We start from the raw sequence: 23,353 nt of genomic DNA, 5'->3' as shown, positions 1-23,353 counted from the left end.
GCTCTTGGACTGTTTCACAGGTATGTTGCATTGTTTTTATGTATATTGTTTTTATTTGAGGTGATTTATCTGTGGGCCTGCGCTGTCTACAGTGTGAGTGATGTGTATGTGGGTTTTTGTTCAGTTGTATTTTATTTTATTTGTGTAAATTTATGGGTCCACTTTTGAAAAAGTGTACAAATTTCTGTTATATATATATATATATGTTAAAAATAACAAAATACTTTGTTATATAAAATATATAGAATAAAAATTTGAAATGTATATTTTTACTTTCAGAACTGCTCGTGCTCCTTCGACTGTTTCACAGCGAGTGAAGCAAACTGGATGGTTGTGAAAAAAAAATAAATGTGCAGAAACCGGTAAACTTTTAACTCCGTTCCTGCTTGGTGTTCACCATCTTGGGCCTGCTACGTATGACCAAACAAAAAACAAAACACTTAATGTAACATCTTGCCTGTTGTTTTACCTTTGCAACCTCTTTAAAAAAACAAAACAAAAACACAAATTAACCAGCATTGGACAATTTAGGCTGGAATTGACACTTCCAAAACAGCAAGTGATGAGATAATCAGTTGTACATTAATGACAATGGCCATATATTTAAGGTGAAATCTTTTAAGTTTATCAAAGTAAAACAGTATCAACAAGGACTGCCAATTACAAGACGCAAAATGTCTCTGCTTCTAAGCGAAGAGCCTTCCTTAACAGCCGACTAGGGAATTCATTCCTTTCCCCGCAGTTTCAGTAGTGCCATTTTGTCCTTTGCAGTGCTGGCTGGCACTAACTGGCTTTTTTTCTCCTCAAAAATCCAGCCTCTGCCGGCTTGCCGAAGGCAAGCATGCCGTTTCCATAAAGTGAGAGGAATCGTTTAGTGATCGTGAAGCTATGAGCTTACGCAGCGCCCAGAGGAAAATGAAGAGGTAAAGAATGCAGAGGTCAGAGCTCAAATGAAGTGAGATAGGGGTCAAACAGGGGAAACCAATACTAATCACTTAACAGTATCGGTCAGAAATTACCTGGCTAACAGACAAGCAGCATCACAAAAAATAACTTTCAATTACTTAATCACCCTCCAGAAATACAAATAAAAGTGCTAACCAATGGAAGATTGCCTCTTTAGATATAAATCTCCTTTAATTGCTAATGCACAATTAGGACTTTGTCTTTTCTACTTTTGCAATGATTGCTATATAGATTTTAAGTCGGCTACCTCTGACACTCTGAACAGAGCTGCTACTTGCACTAAGAAGCACTAAGACTGGTTTTTCTCCCAGACTTGAGATAGACTGGGGAATTCAGAGTCAAGAAAGTTCAAAGTCTTGGCTGAGAAATGTTCAAAAGGACCACAGCCAGTCTTGACGTGGGGAGGAAAAGAGGAGAGAGCATGCTACTTACTGTAAAAGTTCCCACAGTCTGTGGAGAATGAAGTGGCAGAGTGACTGGTGTGCAGAAATGGGTAAATGCAACTGAAAATTAACTCTTGTGGGTTAAATCACGGCGAGGTGTTGAGCTGCCGGAATGCTGCTGGTGTGTTCGTGCAAAGTGTGAGAGCAGATATTTTCAATAATCCAGAACATGCGATTAGGTTTTCACTAAAACCAAACTTTTTGATGTCTGAACATTTGAGGCTAGATGGTATGGAGTTTTATTGCACATGGTATTTTATAATGTCTCCTGTAATACTGCTCATGTTTTCCCACACAGTATTTGCAGTGTAGAGCCTCATTAAGCCCAAACATGCAATAGAACAGGTGTTGATATTTCTCTTTGCGTGACAAAATGTAATTAATATGGGGGGGAATGAGACTGGCTACATCTATGTACTTAGGGCACCGAAAACATCAACAGGATCTCCACAATCTAGGTCATTGTGGAGGTTTATGGTATGACGTGTAAAGGATTATATCTTTAAATGCGGATTTAAAATAGTACGAAAAAAATAGTACTTTACAAAAAGTTTTTTTTTTACTTTCAGATAAGAACAGTTGAGTCAGTTGAGAAGGATATACAAAGGCTGATTTTGGAGTAAAAAAAAAAAAAGATATCCAGGCATAAGTCGTGAACACAGCTTAAAAACAGAGTTCCATATAATATGAAAGATTTTGTGTAAGTGATGGGGCCATTTGGGGTAAACAGGATTATTCTGTCATTTGGTGTATTGATAGAATAATGATTATTTGGCTGCATATCCAGGAATCAGTCAATCAACCAACCAACCAACCAACCATTGAACTTGTGTATAAAGCAAATTGGAGCATCAACTTTTTTTTTGGTGGATGGAAAAACTACCAGAAAAACTGCCGCACTAAAAAGGTCCCAAGAAGCCTAAAGGTCTTAAACACTTGCCAAATGGTAATAATGAACAGCCACTGACACACAGTCAACCTTGCATACCAAATGAAACATTACAAATTACATTTGACATGTTAGTCAACAAACACCCGGATAAAAATCTCAGTTATAAGATAATTTGTGTTCAGTCATCTTTGTATCTTACCTTCTGTTAATTACCGCATACCTCAACACACACCATTTGTAATCTTTTAAAGCCATCTGATAATGGTTGCCTCCTTTAGATCTTTTAGTGGATTTAGCTTCAGCTCGTGCCTCTCTGTTGTTTTTCATCCTGATTCAGCAATCCTGGTCTTTCCCCAGAGCCCCTGAAAGCTCAGCGGTCACACGGAATGCCAGCTCATCGACTATTACAATGATGGCCTCCCTACTTTTCTCCATCTCTCTAGCCTCCTCAACAGCAGACCAACCCAACGCTCTTGCTCCCTCTCTCTGCAAATTTGAATAATTTGCATTAATCTTCTTATTCAAAAAAACTTCTGCGAGTCCATTTGATGAAATAGACGCGGCACTAAAGGTCCGAGACAACAAAAAAACGCACAAATCCCCAAGGCAGATGTGGCGTGGTGCAAGATTTCAATTCGTAGCAAACTGCATTTTTTAAAAATTTTTTCTCATTAAAAAATACTGAACGTTAAAAGGGGAAATGAAGGCATTCAATGGATCACTCCTGACGATTACTGTCCTTTTCCAGCTGAAGCTTGCCATTCTATTTTCCCATGGGAGTTAAACTATGAGAAAAATTTTGTTATCTTAATTTGTTGCTGCTCGAATATTATGATATATATACTGCTCAAAAAAATAAAGGGAACACTTGAACAACACAATGTAACTCCAAGTCAATCACACTTCTGTGAAATCATAGTGTCCACTCAGGAAGCAACACAGATTCATTTAGACTTGTTTTAAGGACATTACATCAAAGTTGGATCAGCCTGGAGTTTGTTTTTTACACTTTAATTTTGAGTGTGATTCCTAATCCAGACCTCCATGGGTTGATACAATTGATTTCCATGGATCATTTTTGTGTGATTTTGTTGTCAGCACATTCAACTGTGTAAAGAGCAAAGTATTTCATAAGAATATTTCATTCATTTAGATCTAGGATGTGTTTTTGAAGTGTTCCCTTTATTTTTTTGGAGCAGTGTATATGTAGCAAACTTAAATATAAGATGCGTGACTAACCTTGAGCTTGTCGAAGCGTTCTGTGAGCGAGGACACCTGGTGCTCACGGTGGCGCCCCACCAGCTTACATAGGGCACAGATTAGCTGGTCATCCACCAAGCAGTACATGTTGACCTTCTCGTTCTCATGTTCCAGGCAGGTCAGGCCACGGATGTGCGTGTCCGGCACGGGCTCCACGAGACGGTGACTGGTGAAGGGTTTCTTATTTGGGTGTGTTGCGCGCAAGCAGCGGTCACAGTACGATACCTCGCATGTGACGCACGTCTTCACCGCCTCACGAGGTGGATCCTGCTCGCAGAACTGGCAGGTGATCCGTGGATCCATTTTAGCCACGACAGCAGGGCTGTGGTTGGCGTTGGTGTGATTGGCGTGATTGGCGTGCGGGTGGGGGTGGCTGGAAGTGGCCGGGCTTCCGCGGGCGCTACTTCCACTCGTGCCACCGCCGCCGCCAATAGTCCCAGCTATTGTGCCGCTAATGGTGGCGGTGAAGGGCCGCTGCGGCTGCAGGCGCCGGCTCTCGGTGGGGGAATTAGGGCCACTAAGGGAGGCCTTTTGAAAGCGGTCAATGATGTTCTGCAGCGTCACATTGCGCTTTAGGCCCTCCAGCCCGCGGTGATTCAGCGTGATGACGTATCTGCAGGTCGGGCACTGGAAGGCCGAGACGGATTCGAGGGGCTTGCTGGTGGAGCAATGAGACACCAGGATTCGATGTGCGCAGTTAAAACACAGGCTGTGTGCGCAGGGTAAAAGCAGGGGATCTTCAAACAATTCCAGGCAGATTGGGCAAGTCAGCTCAGACTCCAGTGTTTCCATCTTCAGTTGAACCAATCTAAAAGTAATATCAAATCCCACAGAAGCTGGCCAGTTACCTGAGGGCGAGGGGGAAGAAAAGAAAAAGTTGAAAAAGTTTGCAATCAGAAATTGTACAGGTCACTGATTTATAATTTCCTTTTTTTTGATGGGAGTCCACATATCTGATCGATGCATACGTGCCGATTACGGCTGAGTCACATACTGGCATACGTTCACTGCTAAGCTAGGGAAGCCACAGAGTAGAAAACATGCGCATCGACGTACGGCATTTATACTCCTGCTGTTTTGTGCTTGTGTCAAGCCAAAATGTAATGTGGTGGAATTTAAAATGTTACTGTTTATAGTTTTTCATGTTCTTCAAAATAGAGCAGACTGGATTTGAAGCCGAAGTGAATGAATACTGTTTTTTTTTTTTTTTTTTTTTATTGCGTAAACTGAAATCTCTGAACCACCAACTAGAATCTGACCGGAGGCCCAGTTGTTGTGGAAATTAGAGTGTAGAAATGCGTTGGAGAAATGTGATATAACCGGCAGTTCTGGCACTGCCGTTCGAGGACCACATGTGCAGGACGACTCTTGCTTGCCGTGCCTAATGAAATGAATGTCATGCTCTTGTGTGGCCTGCCATAGACAGTTATGCTTACCGATGTTATAATCTAAAAGATCAATTTAAGCCAAGTATAAATCTGGCTACATTCAAGAAAAAAAAAAAATCAAAGCAGTTTGGACAAAAAGAAAAATACGAAAGAGCAAATCACACCAGTAGGGAGAAGACAATGGAAAACAAGGACAGTCACAGTAGAATATTTCTTCTATGTTTTTTTCATTCTCTTGATCACTTCTGCATATCTGAGCAAGAATCAGCTGACGTTACCGAGAAAAAAAAATGTATAAGGCAATAAATTCCGGGAACGATCGTCTTCTAAGACACTGTCCTGATAAAAATTTCAAGAGTGACACGGAAAAAGAGTGTTGGAGATAAACAAGAAAATTGATTTCAAATCCTTCTCCCATCTCTAACACCCTCTGAATCTCAGCATCTTGCTTTTTTTTCCCCGTGCAGTCTTTAAACCAGTGACACCAAAAATGACCACTAGGCCTTCCATCGTCTCTGATTCTGCGATTTAAGAGCAAAGCATACAAGGTCTGTCGATCCCTGTACCGCCAGAAAGCAAAGTCAAGGTATTATACTGGATGAGCTGGCAGTGGCAATTCCATTTATAGAGGATACTGTGACTAGTCTCATCTCACTCTTGAGAAATAGCTAATGGTTTTTTGTGGCAAAGACAATTCAAAAACTACTTTCCACACCGAGCAATGGGTTTACACCACTGAGACCTTTCTTTTCCTCCCTTTTTTGTGTGCATAGAAATTACGAGACAAAAAAAATGTTTCACCGTTGACAGCTAAGATATGTTTCTATTTTCCAGAAAGGAATACAATTCTGACTTTCCGGGCTTGTTGTCAGTTGTCAGAGCTATGTCTGGTCAGGTGGTGGGGAAGGTCCTCAAATATAGTGGTTTGGTATGAACTTGAGCTCGTGAGAATTGTTATGGTACTTTTCAGAGTAGCAGTAGTAGCAGCGGCAATAAATTAACAGTGGCTGAAAATAAAAACAAACAGAATAAATGAAATCATATTTCTTATTGTAATCAGATCAATAATCTGTTCAGTGAACGGGCTTCTGTCCTCCTTGATCCAATACTTTGCCCCTTTAGAAGTGTTTGTTATTCAATTTGTCACCTTATTAATGTATCACTAATGTCAAAAGCCCCCAATATTCTGTATTTATTGAGACAAAAATATGAAGTAAACTCAATTATCCTCACTTGACATTGTCTTTCACTGACATTGAATAGTGAGCACCAGGGAAGAGATGAAGATGAGACTATATATGACAGTTAGACCCCAAGAGTTCAAACACATTTGCTCTAACAATAGTCTCCTGCAATCTTCTGCACCACAACAATGCCGACATCAAGTTTGATTTAAAGCAAACATAATTTGAGCTGCAGCTTAAGTGCTTGGGAAGGGCGCTCAACTGAAGAAAGTAGTTATATGTATGCATTGGCGTCATTACAAAATTCATTATCCTCAAAATAAATAAATAACTGCCTTGTGCAATCATGCCGATATAACGCTGATAAAAGAAAATGCGTTTGTGCTGTTGTTTGTACCTTGGAATATAGTTTGTCTTGGGAAAGCAGTGACTATGACTTTGCATCTCTACACACCTATACACATAATGCCCTTCAATATTAACCTTGGTTGCTATTTATCTGACACTTTATGTGTTTGTTATCGCAGAGCCTGGCTGTGTTAGGAATAAACAGAGAGAGAGTTCAGTGGCTAACTACCACTGAGCGAGCAAGCAAAAGGTTCTGCTCTATGATAGCAAGGGGAGCTTGGATTTATTGCACCTGCATTAAATACTTCATAATCATGGACAAAATGAATTGAAATAAGAAGATGTGGAGGTGACCAAGGAGAGTCCCATTAAAATAATTTATGAATAATTCCATATTCCGTTTTGTTCTTTGAACGGCTCAATAAGTATTCATGGCCGTGAGGAACATCGTGCCAAGTAAAACAGCACTGCTTGACCTTTTCATCGACGCTTCCTGCATGTCGAAATGTAAGCAAGAACAATAAATGTGAATAAACATAAATTACAGTCTGGATTATTTATGATCTGAACCCTGTTGATACACTGTAAAGACTCCAGGTTAATAATATGATGACCGGAAATCCTATGATTTTGCGTGTGAATTTCTGAAGATTTCTTTTTTAATTTCAGTCCCTACAATGAAAGCCAAATGAAGCCATGTACGCACAGCAGCTTGTGAGCAATGGGGCTTGAACATGACCCTTGATTGTAAAAGTCATGGAAAGAAATACCAAAATGAAGTGAAGATTGATTCATTTTTTTTAAAATGATGAAAATCTTGTTGGATATGATAGTTTCAAAACAAGTGTTTGATGGATTTTCAGCTTTCAGAGAAAGTTGAGAATGACAAGTGAACAATCAAGTTTCTATATAGAGACAGAAGCTATTTTTTTAGATGACAACGCAAGAGAAATGAGTCCTTGATACTCGACCCAGATTTTCTTTTTTTTTTATATACTTTATTAATTTCTTATCGGAAATTCCTCTCCGCATTTAATCCATCATGAATGAACCATGAGCAGCTGGATGTCGCCAGGGGAGCAGTTAGAGGTTCAGTGTCTTGCTCAACAACACTTCCGGCTAGGAGGAGCCGGGAATCGAACCAGGAATGTTTGGTTCCAAGGACGACCGCTCTTTAAACTTGATTCCACAGTACAGAGCTGCTTATTTTGAAGTTAATGTGACTGTGTTTAACAGAGCATGGTGTTATAATTAACACCAGGCTTTAGCACACCATCAGAAGCCCCATTAAGCTTTGGCTATGTCACTCTGGGGAAACAATGCTATCTATGATAGGAGCCGCCTGGGGGTTTGATTCGTTGGCTTGAGGGTAAAACATTGGACAGGCTCAAACACGTTCACATATAAATCAAACTGTACACACACAAGCATGCGCGCACGCACGCACGCACGCACGCACGCACGCACGCACGCACGCATACACAAACCAGAGCACGTTTACAAGCATAAATGCTTTCTGTCTTGTTGTCTCTCTTTAACTGCCATTCTTGGAAAAATAAAGTGTGTCCCCTCTAGAAGAACAGCTTGCAGCTCTCTCTCTCGCTCTCTTACACACACACACACACACAAACACACACACACACACACACACACACACACACACACACGCCTTTGTCTTGTGTTCACAAACACACAGGCCTGAATCGCACTCATCCATAGCTATTGTTTATCTGATTATAATAGCAAGGTGCTTTATTTACTGATGATTCAAATTCTTTTATGATGAATTAAGATAAAATGTACAACCTTTCAAACTTGGAGTGGGAGCATGAACTAGCAGCTAGGATTTTTTCCCTTTTTTTCTATTCCTAGTTAAAAATATATAGCTCACTGGCTAATATGAGAACCATGGGAAAAGTAGGTTACTTATCACATTTAAATTTGTTGTTAAAAATAACGAGAAATGGTGATTATACTGATTCTGCAGAAAACATTAATTTAACACTTTTCAAATTAACACAATTATCATTCTGGTTTGTCATTATATTCATTAACCCTCTGGTAGTTGTCCAGCTTCTCAAAGTGGTATTCACTAACAGAAAATGTATATGCTTTAGTTAGATCCAGTGTGCGCAACAGTAGGAATACATTCTCTGACACATTTATGAGACATAACCTCTGGGAAAGCCCTGAAATAGAAAACACCAAAGTCACACATTCTTCATCATCTTTCCAACAGAAACAAAAAGAATTCTGTTTATTTAAAGTCAGACTCAGCCCTTAGAGTGTATGTTTTGATGCGTGCATCACAGAAAAGGCATTTATGGAACAAAGACGATTATCCCTGAATAAACAATCCACTTGTAAAAGCCAAATTGTTCCCCACTGACTTGCAATTCTACAGCTGCAGCTGGTGCTTGATGGACACCGGGTGATGCAGGGATGAGGGGCCAACAATTAAACGTTTCCGAATTAGATCAGAGTTGATAGAATTACACTTGTTGTTTTTCTAACTTTGCCTCCTGTCAACATTTGTGAAAGTGCCCTTGAACAAGACAGCTGAACCAGAACAGCTCCCTTGTAACTGGAACTGTGGTTGCTCTGGCGTGGATGTGCTCACAGTGTGTGTTATGTGTGTGTGCACACAGTGCTTGCGGACAGGTTGAATTCAGTCCTGTATTCCCCACAGAAATTATATTATGTAAAACATATTCCATGGTATCTTTCTATTCTATAGAAATCTTTTCATACCCCCGATGTACAATAATGGGGTTGGATATTTGACATATTGGGACTTCACTCCAAAGAGGAGGTTTAGTTGACAGACTAGAGAGCAGATACTCCAAAACCAGCAAGGTATGATATGGCATGCTTCTTTTGCTGGAGCTTTAAATTAACGCACCGTGATACATTACCCTATTTTTCTTTTCTGGATAAGATACACTTGTTCTGTTGTAATGACAAAAAACATAATGACCTGTCATGAGTAAAATTATTTCTTTGTGCTTTTTGTTAAAGAAAGCGGGTAAGAAATAACTAAGCCATTACTTAGATTTCTGAGAATAGTCAATTAAAATGCATTGATGTGAGTTAATTTGCTGCTGGGAAACAGCATCTGGCGCTACAAGCGCTATGTATGTAATGTATTTAATGTCTGCAGCATTTTTTATTCATTTTCCAGTATAAATAGATTAAGTGCTTACTCAAAATTACTTTCCAGTCTTTATGTTAAACATGCACAATACATAACCCAGTCACACAGTATGCAAAGTAGTTGTAAAATTTAATCTGTTATTTTGTATTCAGGGGGATACATTATTGTTTTTATTTCTTTTTTTTTGGCACTCAGTATAAACTTCATAATATGCCCGGACTCACAGTAGCCATTGTTTTTTTACTCTGTAGTTTTCTGATTTTTTCATTTTGTGTATTCTCTTTTAACTTTTGTTCTCACCACATTTTGTTACTGCACAATTTGTATGTATTATTTGTGTTATTGCATAATGCATAATATGACATATAATGAACAGAGAACAGGCCAACGAGAAGGTTTCGTTTCAATGAGATCCTCATCATCCCATAATACAAAAAGTGACTAAAAGGGGATCAGCATCGTGTACACTGAATTAGGTCACTGTAATGACCATCAAACTTACTGATTAAATTATTGATGATCCTTAGTCACAGTTACAATTGAGATGAGGTCAGTTTGATTACTTTGCAAAGCAGAAATTAGATTTAACCTGGCATTCAACTAAATATAATACAGTGTGTTGGATTAAAAAAAAAAAACAGGAAATAAGTTCTGCTTACATATTTGATTTCAAATCATATCATAAATCAAATCATATGGGACATCCCTGTGACTTCATATTAGAAATACTAAAGGTTGAAAAAAAAGGCTTGTCTAATGGATCAGCAGAGCTGGATGAGGGTAGAACTGTGAAATGTAAAAAAAATGGATTGCAATAAAGAGCTCTAAATCCACTGCTGTCACCTTGGATCGAAACTGGCGCTATAAGAGAGCATAAAGGAGATGTAGCGCCACCGTCAAATCGTTACACGTTTCCACGTGGCTTCCGTCTGGCCTCCTCATAACATTGGATGGAAGCCACCTTGGGAAAAAAATGCTGCTTCTCTCACCTGACCCTTCCTATCTGACATCACATCTAAATCTGTGAATAAATTTATTACAATACTAAAACAAAATTTTTTTCTGAGCGCTTGTGGCCGGAGGCACAAATATAACACAAATTTAACAAGCATTTCTTCATTCCATGTTCTTCATCTAAGAAAAATGGTACATTAATTAAAATGATGCGCTTTTTTTTTTTCCTTGGCCAAATATTTTGGTCAAATCAAACATTTTAATAGAAACAATAAAATCACCAAAAGTCACATAAACAGGTGTGTGGAGTGTGGAGTTGGCGGAGTGTGTTGCTTGTCTACAGAGAGGAGCGTAGTTATCCTCTATGGTTAAATCTACGCTAATAAACTAACAAAACCTGCCTTCAATTCAATCATAGAATAGGATTAACAACTTCATTAATTTCTTGTAAAACTAAAATTAATAGAAAGAAAGCAAATCTGTATCATTTTTTAAAGCTGTTTCACGATGAAAAACACCTGAGACTACTCCCCCCAAAAATGGTAATCACTTCTACGTATTAAAATAAGCAAAACACCAAATGGATATGTTTCGTCACAGAAACCAAACCGAACCGCTGCCTTCCTTTGAAACATTTCCAGAGGAATACAACGCAAGGTGTAGTCAAATGTATCCTCAGGTCAAATGTAAAGCAGACAGAGGGATACTATAAAAACAAATAAGTTAGTAAATGGGAGTGGAGATTAACCATTCTTTAAACATCATAAGTGCTTAATCCATGTTCTCACCCATGAAGGCACAGCTGTGGCTGCCCAGAGGGGTTGGCAGTGAGTGTGTGTTCTGATGGGCATATCATATGACTGGAACAAGATAGAAACAGCTGCAATTTACACAAGAGATGCTGGTGTATCAAAACAATTATACCCAAAACATCAGGAGAAATTATGATATTTTCGTTCCTTGTCTGGTTGCTGTGAGCAAACATTGCTGTAAATCCCAGTGTAGTTATGTAGTGGGTATTCTATAAGCATCTCTTTAAAGCAAAAGGGCTAAAAATGCTGTTTAAAAGTCTATACTGCATGCATGCTTGTGTGAAATAGTAACACATTACTTATTAAAAGGCTCACAAAAAATAAGCTAGAGGAGGAGGGGAAATGTTCAACTATGGTAGCAAAATACGGCCAATTTCTTCCGGCACGTAACACTCTGTCTCCTGCTAAAACAAGGAGCTTTCAGTCATTAGTTTATGAGGTAACTAAAAACTATGCACACAACATATCTTTCCAGAGAAAAACTAGCATGTTTGTGGGGTATAAGAAAATCTGTCATACAAAGGTGCACACATTCAAGGTAGAAATAAATACAATGTTGTCACTGTGGTATAAATACACTCATTATTCAAAGAAATCCTAAGCAGTGGTACTAATCACCTCAGCTGACCAGTTAAACCAATAAGAAGCAGTGCAGTGTTTAAATAGGCTCATTGGAATTCAATGGCATTAACAGATTGAAATTCTGACATTTTTTTTTCCATTTTCACTTAATTTAAGCGAGCAGGGTTATAAAAATACGCATAAGCATAGGAAATGACAGAAGCAAGCAGTGCGGAGGTTTTGCAGACATCAAGAAACTACAGCTATTTGCCACTATGGTTTTGGAAAAAGGAAGTGGGACAATCCCAAAAAAGTCTTCCAATTGACCAGAGTACACCAAAACATATGATTACAGAAAATGAGAAAGTAGCATCTTAAACTTATTTGCCTTTGTTTTCATAATGTCTCTGACGAGAACCATGTATCTACATGACCTGCTGCTTCACGGGATAAAAAAGTAATATCTTAGCAAACGGGAACCTGGACTGCAGTCTCTGCATCCCCATTCATTCTCACTACTTCCTTTCACATTTTCCCATTTTCCGTTCACGCTCACCCTTCTTCCTGCCTCTACTTTGTAAGTCTTTCCTCTCATTCCCTCTGCCCTTTCCTGCCTCCTTCTCCCTTTTTCTCTGCACCAGCCCTCAAAATAGTTTGGTTTCATCAAGCATGTAAACCCAGAGAATAAACGGCTAAGAAGCCAAGCTGGTGTTTCCATCCCATTCTTATTAGAATACAGTAGACTGAAGGTTAACTCCATAAATGTTGCATTGAGATACAATTCTGATATTGGAGATATTCACAATGAGCTTCAGCATATGGGGAGACACAGTGTTATTAAAAACCCAAAACAACACAAACCCTGGTATAGTTTGCGACAGTACATAAGAAGAAGAAAATATAACCACTTGCGGCCAGCATGACCTTTTATACAAGAAAGAAAAAAACATTGTTTTAACAGGATTTTCAATAATATCCACTTTTTCAATAACCCAGCAAGTACATAATTTGACAGGTTTCAAGGTCGGTGTGCTTTTTCTCCACCACATCAGTGGAATATAAAAACACAGGAGGCTACAGCAGAGTTGTGACTCACATTGTCAGTAAGATTTTCCATTCCTGGTGCAACTGTGAGTCTTTCATGGAAAAAAACACAGGTTGAGTGTCCTCTGGGGGGACCAGCTATGTTTACCTAACTGACTTAGAATTGAATAATAATAAAAAAAAAAAAAACTTTATAGACAGCTGTGCCTCAGAAATAAGAAAATGTGGATTATTTCTATTCTCTTTCTAGATAGAAAAAGACTACAGAAATAAAGGGCTGCATATATATTTCATGCATGAACCTATAATAGGAGTAGTAATATTACACATTATTGTGATATCTAAATAATACATTTCATTTAAATATAATTCAAAATGTATTTGCACAATTTAATCCTAAACACTATGCCAAACACACTGACTGTAAATCATATACTGTAGCTCTATATGGAGCCAGTGTGGGTGTACATGAATTGTTATGGAATTCTATGTGCCTTTGCAACTGCATATAATTCTGCCTACATTTATTTAAATTGGATTTCAGCCCCACCACCATGCCCCAATTCTGTATGGAAATTAGCTGTGCTTGAGCATTTGGGATAATATTAGCTCGGCTTATGTCTCTCTGTCACTTATGTATCCGGCAGATTCCCAAAAAGTGAGTAACACGGGCACGGATAAGTGTGGTGTTTCTGGCTGTATAATTTTTAACCTGAACCATGACATGGTTGTACGAGTATCTGGAACTGTCACTGCGAGTCCACCTCATTTTCACAAGCACGTGTTTGTCGTTCGCGTGCACTTTTTCGCTCCACATCAGGATAGCTGACTGACAGTGACTGATGCAAGACGCAGGGAACAAAATGAATTATTAACTCGTTGTGTCAAACCACACTTGCCGACTGCTTTCATACTGTACATTTACACATGAAGGTGAAACAGAATTAACTGTTTTTTAGGTTGTGATGATAATTTGCAAAATGCCTTGTGTCTGTTACCTTCCCCCTAATACCCCTGCTTCTTATAGCTTGGCAGTCAGCAGGTAATAGGATGAATAGTCTGTTGATGCAGTGAGTGTTGCAGTGGCTCCAAAATCTACTGTACAGCAACTCTGCTTTTACTTCATTTTATGCCACTTACTATTATTGATGTGCATTTTCCCCAGGAAACAACACACCTGAGGCAGCAGTAACCAGATCCCCAGCAGCCAAAATGTGGCACGGAGAGGCTGCGAGCTAACTGCTAAATGTGATTTAGGCTAAATCTGACAACGTGTCCAAATTGCCAAATAAAAAAGTTGACATGTCTTTCTATGTAACATAACGTGTGACACTGTTTCCAGGAGAAGTAAAAAATAAATTGTTAATAATTAATTATGGAAAATCAGCTTTTGGAATTGTTTTAGGTGCATTTTCTGCAGTTGGTGGTATTTTCCATCATATTAAAATTGCATAGCTTAAGACACTTCCAATTTTCCCCCTTGGGCGTAATGTAAGCTGCTGACATGGTGACAAGTTAACCTGCACTTGACCCAACTGCGTGCAGTTTGATTGGCACAAAATACTGCACCATTATGACAGGCTGCCTTGCTTTCTTTGCAGTCATTTAAAAAATAAATAACCGACTTAAAAAAAAAAGCATCAATGCTGAATTTGTTTGTCTTTTGAAGTCTTGAGCCGATGAAACCTGGGACATCGCCTTGAAATGTTAGCTTTGGGATAAAATGCTTTGTGGTCCCACGCGTAGTGGAACACGGCATGACCCTAAACCTTACAAGAACAACACATAATGATGGAAAAAAGAGAGGAAACAAGGATAACAGAGAGCGAGAACAGACATACAGGTTAGTCAACAAAACAAAATGTAGAGAAAAAGCTTGACAAGTGTTGCACTTGTAAAAATATGAACCCCGTTTTGTTATTTTTGCAATACGTCTCCACATTTTGTCTGTTTTATTCCTAATTATGTGTTCAAGTATTTGTTTGAATTTACCAGATATATTTCCCCTTAGTTTTTTTAGACTTAAGAGTTTCAAAATGAAAGAACGGAGTGAAAAATAAAGAAATCTCTAAATTCACCAAATTAAAGAAGCAATAATTGCTGGAACCGGTTTCAAGCATTACACAGGTGTTGAGTATTGATTTTGTTTTATATCCTGAATGAGCAAATCATATAACTGGGATAACTATATTTAATAGCAAACAGACGATTCATGAGAGAAAAATCATTAATTAATAACACTGTAATTTGTCATCTTTCAAAAAGATTATTGACTGAGGGCACAGAAGGACTCAAGAAGTTAATTATCCTGCATTGTATGCACAGGTTTGTGTTTATGTAGACACTCAAATTTCTGTATATTTGCTGTAAATTAACATATGCCTTGCTGTGTATATGCGTGTGTGTCTGTGTGTTTGTGTGTATGAATGTGTGTGTGTGTGTTTGATTTATGATGAGAATGACAGTATTAATGGCTTACCTTTCAGTTTTTTTCCCATAAATATGCAAATGTAGTCCATATTGTCAGAAAAAGCAATCTAGGCCCAACATAAATAGCATTCTGAGCTCCCTCAGAGAATCCTTTCAGTGAAAAATCCATTCTGAGCCATGCACATACTAATAAATCAGGAGGGACAAAATAAATGCTATATAAAGGTTAACGATATATTCCTTAAAGTTTTTTCCGTGTTTAGACAGCTGGCATTTTACCACGCTTTATAGACTGCGCTAAAACCTGGGTGAGCTGAGGAATCCGAAAAGCAATGAGACAATTGTCAGTCACCTGCTTAACTACATGAGCAAATTGATGGGATGTAATTCAGTGGTGGCTATAACCTGATCAATATAAAGGTTTCCAGGCATAATTGCACAGCACCTGCGATGGATAACCATTAAAAAGCGAAAATTACTGTGATTGTTAAATAAACCAAGTATACTGTTAAAAAAGACCAATGGAAATTTTGGCATAGACATAAATGCATAGTGACTCTGGAGGAAAATTACATTTTTTTTCTCTCTCTCTCTCGCTCTCGCTCTCTCTTGCTCTCTCTCTCACACACACACACATCTAGATTCTGCAGATGTTTTTCATACCCATTGAGATTATGAAAGAAAAAGGCAATGAGTAAAAGTCTTAACAGTGGATGCAAAACCAAAATACCTGCTGATTTCTAAATATACCCACTGTGAAGGCTTGAACTCTATCTTCCTGCTAGATATGGGAAATGTACTTACACAACGACAAAATTCACACTAAAGATACTAGATTTTGTTTTCCGAGCCGAATCCGCCGGAAATCACCAGGACAAAGTCAATCGAATCTTGTTGTTGACACAAGACACTTTCCCCGCCTTGCTCATTTGACATTCTAGTGCTACTTCCTTTATTGTAAAATAAGTCATTGCCACACAGTAAGGTGCACATAGAAAGACCACGTGTGCCAGGATATACATCTGTTTTCTGTAGACAAGCACAATGGGAGATTTCTTCCAACAAGTTCATTAAACTGAGCTGCCAACTTTGAGAATAGGCTGCTTGACCAAAGGCATTAAACACCACCTTTCTTGAGCTTAGTGCAACATTCACCTCGGGTCACAGCTTTACGCTTTTTCTCAAATGTGAGACATCTAGGAGGGCCATTTGGCACTTCAGCTGTAGTAGGTGCTGCCATTAATAAAGCAACAGATTGTGTAGGTGATGTGTTACTAGGCTATTCAGTTATTCATGATGGCTTGAGAGAGGGCGAGTGGTCGATGAAAAATACAGAAGTAAAATAAGGAGATGGGGGGGGGGGGGGCGGCCAGGAAAAATCAGTTCAGAAATAGATCAGACAGGGAGAGAAAAACAAAAAGAGCAATAAAGACCAGAGAGGAAAGGGTAGAGGGAGACCTTGCCATTGGTGTGACCCCAGAGAGGGAGTTCCTGTCCTTTAACTTGCTCTTTAGTTCTCCGAAGTCAGAGACTGCTATTTTTACAGTACAGTAATGTTTGGCATTTCCTTGGAGGGGTGGGGAGGTGGGGGTGGAGTGCTATTGTTTCTCTTGGCTCCGGTTCCAATTGCGCTGCGAGCTTCAAATATTGGAATATCAGCAAATTGTACCTCTTCTTGTTCGATTACGTTTGTTTATTATGGTAAACACCGATCTCCCTGTGGAATATATCCTTTATCCTTTGTATTGGAAAGTGCTTCATAACACAGTTGGAGATCGCAAACAGCCATTTGATTGCTTTCTCTATCCTTATTGAAATAATTGTTATGAGTCTCGCTCTGGGTTGGCTTTCGTTATATCCTGAGACTGTCCTGAGACAACAGCCCGGCAAAAACAACTTCCCAAAAGTCAGATCGAGCGCAACTATGCAACCGTAACATGCGATTCCCAAACATTTCAAAAAAGAGAAATTGACATGTCCTCGGGGTTGCAAAAAAACTTCAAGAGGATGCAAATTACCCGCTGGCGGTTAAAAAGCAATGTACCGTTAAATCAGTATTTTTTTTTTAAGTCACCTCAGATAAATCATCACTGAAGTTTTTAACAGCCCAGCTTCTACTACTCACCTGTCAGAGCTGAGAACTCCTTTGAACAATATAAACTACTTCAATGTTTTTTTCTTTATCATAGAAATGTAACATACAACACACTGACACAAATGTATTTACTAGAAAAGACCAGCTACAAGGAGTTTTAACAAAGTTACCTTTCACAAAAAGCATTTCGAACGATGCGTTTGTGACTTTAGGAAAACAAACATATTCCCCTTCCTGCCAACACAAATCAATACATTGTTAGCTTAACAATAGCTGCAACAGTCACATTTTTAAAAATAGGCAGTCTCAAAGGTACAGAGAGATAATAATTCTGAAGGTTAACTGTGTCTCCTACTACATCAATAGTTAAGTTAAATGATACCCTAGAGATTTGGCAAAAAGGAACTTAAGTGCAAGGAAGTATTGCGAGAAAGAGGTTCATAAGAACATTGACTTCTGATAAGGAACGGTTTAGAGCCGGCCTAGATAATAGTCACGGTAATCGTCATGATATTGTACTTGATAGAAAATTTAAAATTTGATGTTTAATTTAATGCGTTCCAATGAATGGCTACTGCGAGCTGCAAAACAGTTGTTTGTGCAGTGCTGAATTAAAAGGAAATATTACACTGTAATAATCCTAGCTATTAAAATATCAATTTCACAACTGCATGCACAGTGCCAGTTGCCTGTTCAAGACACCGTGAAAATCGTTGATGATTCAGAGACTGCTGAAATTGAGTCAGCAGGGAATAAATCTTATCTGGAGACATTTGGGTCACTGTGAGGAGGCACAAAATGACACTCAGGAAGTCAGTTCCTGATCTGAAGGAATAATAATAACAATATGTCTTCAATTTTTAGACCCTGCAAAGTCTATCTTGGTTTCTACAAATGAAAAAACACTCTCTACCAATGTTTGCACGACTAATACATTCTTTAAAAATTTCACAATCAACTTTTACCAGATGTTTGCTTACCAAACACTTCTTACCAGAGTTTCAGACAAGAGTATAAATGCTCAATAGATGTTATGCGGAGAGTCTCACACGATTACGCTTACATAAGATACATCCCAAAATAAGAACCTACTCGTAATATGGTTATTTTTAAACAACTTCTACAAAGAGAGGATTTTGACAGCAGGGGTTTGGCATGTCTGAACACTTTATTTGAATATTTTAGAGGACAATGTAATTTTGACCAGGAGGTCCATCATCTTTGTCAACGGTTCTCTATAATATCTTTATTTATTGGTCATTTATTCATTTATCTATCTATTTAGGATTCCCCATAATAATTTCCTCTGATGGACGAATTCAATCAATGAAATCGCCCATTTTTATTTGTGCTGCAATTTGTTTATCTTTGCAGTCTCGCGCTATTGGGTGTCCACTGGGACTGGCCTCCTTCGCTGCATCACAACCGTTACAGCGGCTGCAGACCATGCAGGCGTTTGGATGCTACCAGCTAACATTAGAATGATTAGACGACCCAAAAGCCTCATGAAACATCCAATCAAAGAGAAAACCCACTGAACTAACCAGAGTAAGTGTTTTCTAATAGAATGATACAACATAGAGGTCATTCATACTTATTCATCAGAAACAACCAGCTGTGCCACACAAGGATGTTACATTTTGGTTGTAAATGTGATTGATTATTGTTTTTACATCCAACAAAGTGCACATTCAAACATGTTGTGTTGACATTCATGATAAGATGCTATGAACGGATTGGTTACTGGTTTGGGTTAATGATAAAATCAGCTGTCATCATTAACCATCTTTATGCTGAGGTCAAAACCTACATTTCCAACACATATAAATATCTCAGTGATGCCGGTTTACATCCGGATTTACAAAAGCGGATCTGATCTGAACCACATTCTAAGTTATGGTTGAAGTGATGGCAGTACAGCAACGGTTGAACTCAGAAAATGATGACGAAACTTGTGAGTAAGAGTTCATTTTTTTGTGAAGATGCTCTTTAACATTAACGCTTTGGATACATTTTTCTTTCAACATTCTCCTTAATCTGCAGACAAAACAGAGCAGAAAAAAAAAAAAACACAAGGCTACGCTCACACGCTGGAGTGTTTAATTGCACATAAAATGACCGCAGGATCAAATTTCAGGCACCACCCTCTGGAAAGGGCTCCTCACATCCACACCTCTCACGGAAAGGGGAGGTGTGATAAACACAACCTAGGACGGAGCTGTATCAGGTGGGCAGCATGACAACAGAGTTGGGTCTGATCCCACGCCGCTGCCGCCAGCAGCTGAGGTCATGGGAAACATGATGCTGTAGAAACACATGCACGAGCAGCTGGCTGTTAACTAGCTTTGGTGAGTAGATCACTTAGCCAATATAGTCCCATTATGACTGAAAACTGCAAAGATTTGTTAACTGAAAACTGCAAAGATTTGCATTTAACTCAATCTGGTTAACAAAATTAATCTTTTTTTTTTTTTTTTTTTTTTTACTGTTTATACAATTTCCTACTATTATTTTTTTATTGTTATGTTTTACTTGAAACTCTGGCACAACAATTTCCTTCAGGATAAATAAAGTTGTTCTTATTCTTATTCTTATTCCTATTCCTATATGTTAGCAATATCATAGACAGTTTATGCAATTAAAATGATAATTGCGTATAAAATAAGGTTCATTTGTAGAGAATAAAATGGACATGGGACACACAAACACACACACACGTATTTACACATATACATAAACATTTTTTTTATATACATGTATACACACACACACATATATCATTGATAGATAGATAGATAGATAGATAGATAGATAGATAGATAGATAGATAGATAGATAGATAGATAGATAGATAGATAGATAGATAGATAGATAGATAGATAGATAGATAGATAGATAGATAGATAGATAGATTCCGATAAAATGGCTACCCTTCAATTTGAATTGCATCTCACTGATATATTTTAGTGTTATTCTTTTTTTTTTTTTTTTTTTTGACCAGATGATCTTCCCTCTTGTATCTTCTAGTTAATTCAAGGCCTCAGATGTTTCAGGGTTAATAGTCTCGTAACTCTATTTCCCGAACTGTGGTCATAAACTTCCCAAGTATGGAATCACCCGTGGCTTCTATCACAGTCTGCAAGGTAGCCACTACCTGCAGCTTATTGCGTTTCAGTGGTTTATGTTGGCCATTGTCTCCGTTCCAGTCTTTCATCGGAGTCACCTTCCCACATGTGTAAAGTTAAAAGAAGAAAGCAACAGTTCATAAAATGAGATACATTTTCAGGGCCTTAAAAGGTTTATGCGAATATTGAATTTGTCGGAACTTTTACAACGTATCCAAAAGCACATTATGTCTCCATTTCAAAAACCTTAGTGAGTGTGTAAACTTCCGGTAAAGACTTTCTGCTTTATGGGGCCCATAGTTGCTTTGCAAAGATCAGCAAGAAAACTTGTAAGCTCAGTTTTTCTTTTGAGATATTGCTCTGAGGGACATTTACAGAGGATTGATTAAGTGAAAAAGCTGAAAGCTAGACACGTCAGCAAAGTACTGTAAAGAGTAAACTGGAAGAAATGGGATTTGAGGGCAAATTTAGTTTGTCACTCAGATGAGAGCAGCGTGAAAACGATTTTAGAGACATCTTAAATGGAAGTAACTCTATTGCTCATCCTATAGTTGTTATATAAAATACAATTTTTTATAGGCAGAGGTAATTAAGAAAATTAATTTGCCTTCTGACATTATACCCTTAAACAAATGACCAGGAAAATGACCAGCAAATTGATATGAAGACGCAAAGAAAACATCTTTCATGAGTAGAAGAGGAAGAACAAAGTACCAGGAAAATAAAGGTCTGGCAACCGCAGCTGCAGGATCCCAAAAGTTAATTGGTTAATCGAATTGTGATGATAAGCAGGTTAGAATTCGAACACAGGTTTTTCAAGAGAATTTGACAGGTCATTTGACAATGAATAATAATCAAGAAAACCTCTCTGATAGAGGTCGGGGGCTGCACAGCTTCCTCTAGTCAAACAGGAGCGCACGTCACCTTTCCACTGTCATTAATGGCACGTCTGCTTGTCTTGTCTCGCTGTATTTCAGCAGGTGGTGTGAGCTCCTCTAGTCGACACACACACACACACACACACACTAACAAACACACACTCAGTGAAGATAATTCAAGCTGGCAATTAATTATGTGTGTGTGTTTTTTTTTTTTTTTTATTGCAATATAACCATAATGAGTAAAAAGCCAAAAAATAACTCATCCGTCCATCTGTCCAACAAACAGATATGACAAAAAGAGTTGGATTTCTTCCTGTGTTATTTGAATTCTGCCGGGGTGTTTCATGCATCCACCGGATATTTGTAAAAAGTAATGGTGACTTAAATCCTGCAATGACAAGCCCAAAATGGGAGACGTGCGCTTTTTAATTTCCCTCTCGCATTTCTTTTCTCTAATTGCCACTTAGCTCCCCGGGTCTGAAGCTCTTGGTCGGCATTTCAGTGACTTTTCTACAAACAAAACATAAACGCAAAATTGATTTCTTTCGACTACCTGTTTTGGGTGCAATTGTCCCAAGTTCACAAGGACCAAAAAAAACTACTCTTTTTAAGCCCATTTTGTAGTTTGTTGTTAAATGGCACAGCTGCTCATCAGGCACAAGAAAAAACCCAAGAAAATGTAACTCTAGCGTTGCTCAGTGCCCACAAAATGTTAAAGAACATAGAATCGATTTCTATATTTATGTCAACTTAGATACTGTTGCAAACTTTGACACCTCTGGTAAGCTGGTTCAACTGTTTCAACAAGGAGAGGCAAGACTCTAAACTTGGTGATCCGTGGTTATGTTCTTTTCTTGCAGATACTGTCTTACAAACTTAAACGCTGAATTTTCCTCCTCTCACTATTATGCTTAAACAGCAGAGAGGAAAGGTGAGCAGTTGTAGCCTGGGAGTTTTCTGAAACAACAGCGCCTGTTGTCAGTGTATGACTGAAGAGGTCATTATCGACACCGGTTTAAAATACGACTTGGATTCCTTGAATGTGTCCGAACTTGTCAAATAAAACTGATTTTGATCTTAAACAGAAGAAATGCAACACGTAAGAGTCAGCTAGGGTTTCTTAGCCACTTCAAAATATGTGCAAAGTCAACTTGGCAACCGAGAACTAAGAATCTCATAAACATTTTTGGCCAAATCTGGTTTGTATATCATGACCTTTTCTTTTTATCCAGCATGTTTGTTGAAAACTGTTTTTTTTTTGGGGCAGTAAAATACAGTTTTTTCAAAAGTGGACCAAGTAAAAAGACAAACTGCTGTTTAAAGAGACATTATTGTTCATGCCACTGTGAATGTTGCATTCCTGGAATTTTATAGATGTTTGTGTGCGTGTTTTTTATTTTTTTTCCGACATTACTATTAGCGCTGTTATCTTTTCTCCTGGTAAAATGAAGCCACACTTCATTAACAAAGAAGGGGTTTCTTTTTCCTCTCCATTTCTGCATTTTGTTACTCGTATTATGGTTTAGTGTGGATAACCCCCAAAAAACATTGCCCCGTTGACACACACACGCACACACACACACACACACACACACATACAGCCTTGTAGTTTGTGTCTGACGAGCATGGGAGCATTCATAAAATGAAGGATGGCGAATCGGTGCTGACATTATTTATTCTTACAAAATGACATGTATTCATTAAAGAAATGATAATTTTATTCACTGTTGTCAAAACAAACTAGATGCTGCCAAGAAAACAGTAAAGTTCAGTGCCTGGACCACATAGCAATAATGAAAGCTTCACTAAAAGATTT

General features: G+C 38.4%; 1 protein-coding gene across 5 annotated transcripts in view; it reads right to left on the bottom strand.

Moving 5' to 3' along the window:
* The window catches only part of mid2 (midline 2), a 144,592-nt gene that overhangs the window by 64,034 nt on the left and 57,205 nt on the right, over positions 1–23,353 (bottom strand). For all 5 annotated transcript variants that reach the window (XM_086158489.1, XM_086158492.1, XM_086158491.1 and 2 more), the window contains one exon: positions 3,541–4,409. In XM_086158489.1, the coding sequence (XP_086014615.1) occupies positions 3,541–4,353 (813 nt within the window). In that variant the 5' untranslated portion in view covers positions 4,354–4,409. The remainder of the gene's footprint in view (positions 1–3,540; positions 4,410–23,353) is intronic.

The sequence above is a fragment of the Fistularia commersonii genome, chromosome 13, assembly GCF_037954325.1.
Source record: "Fistularia commersonii isolate RoL2024-O1a breed Wild chromosome 13, RoL_Fcom_v1.0, whole genome shotgun sequence".
In the NCBI taxonomy this organism is placed as follows: Eukaryota; Metazoa; Chordata; class Actinopteri; order Syngnathiformes; family Fistulariidae; genus Fistularia; species Fistularia commersonii.
Note: the sequence above shows the minus strand (reverse complement) of the source record. Positions and strands in the feature narration are given on the sequence as shown.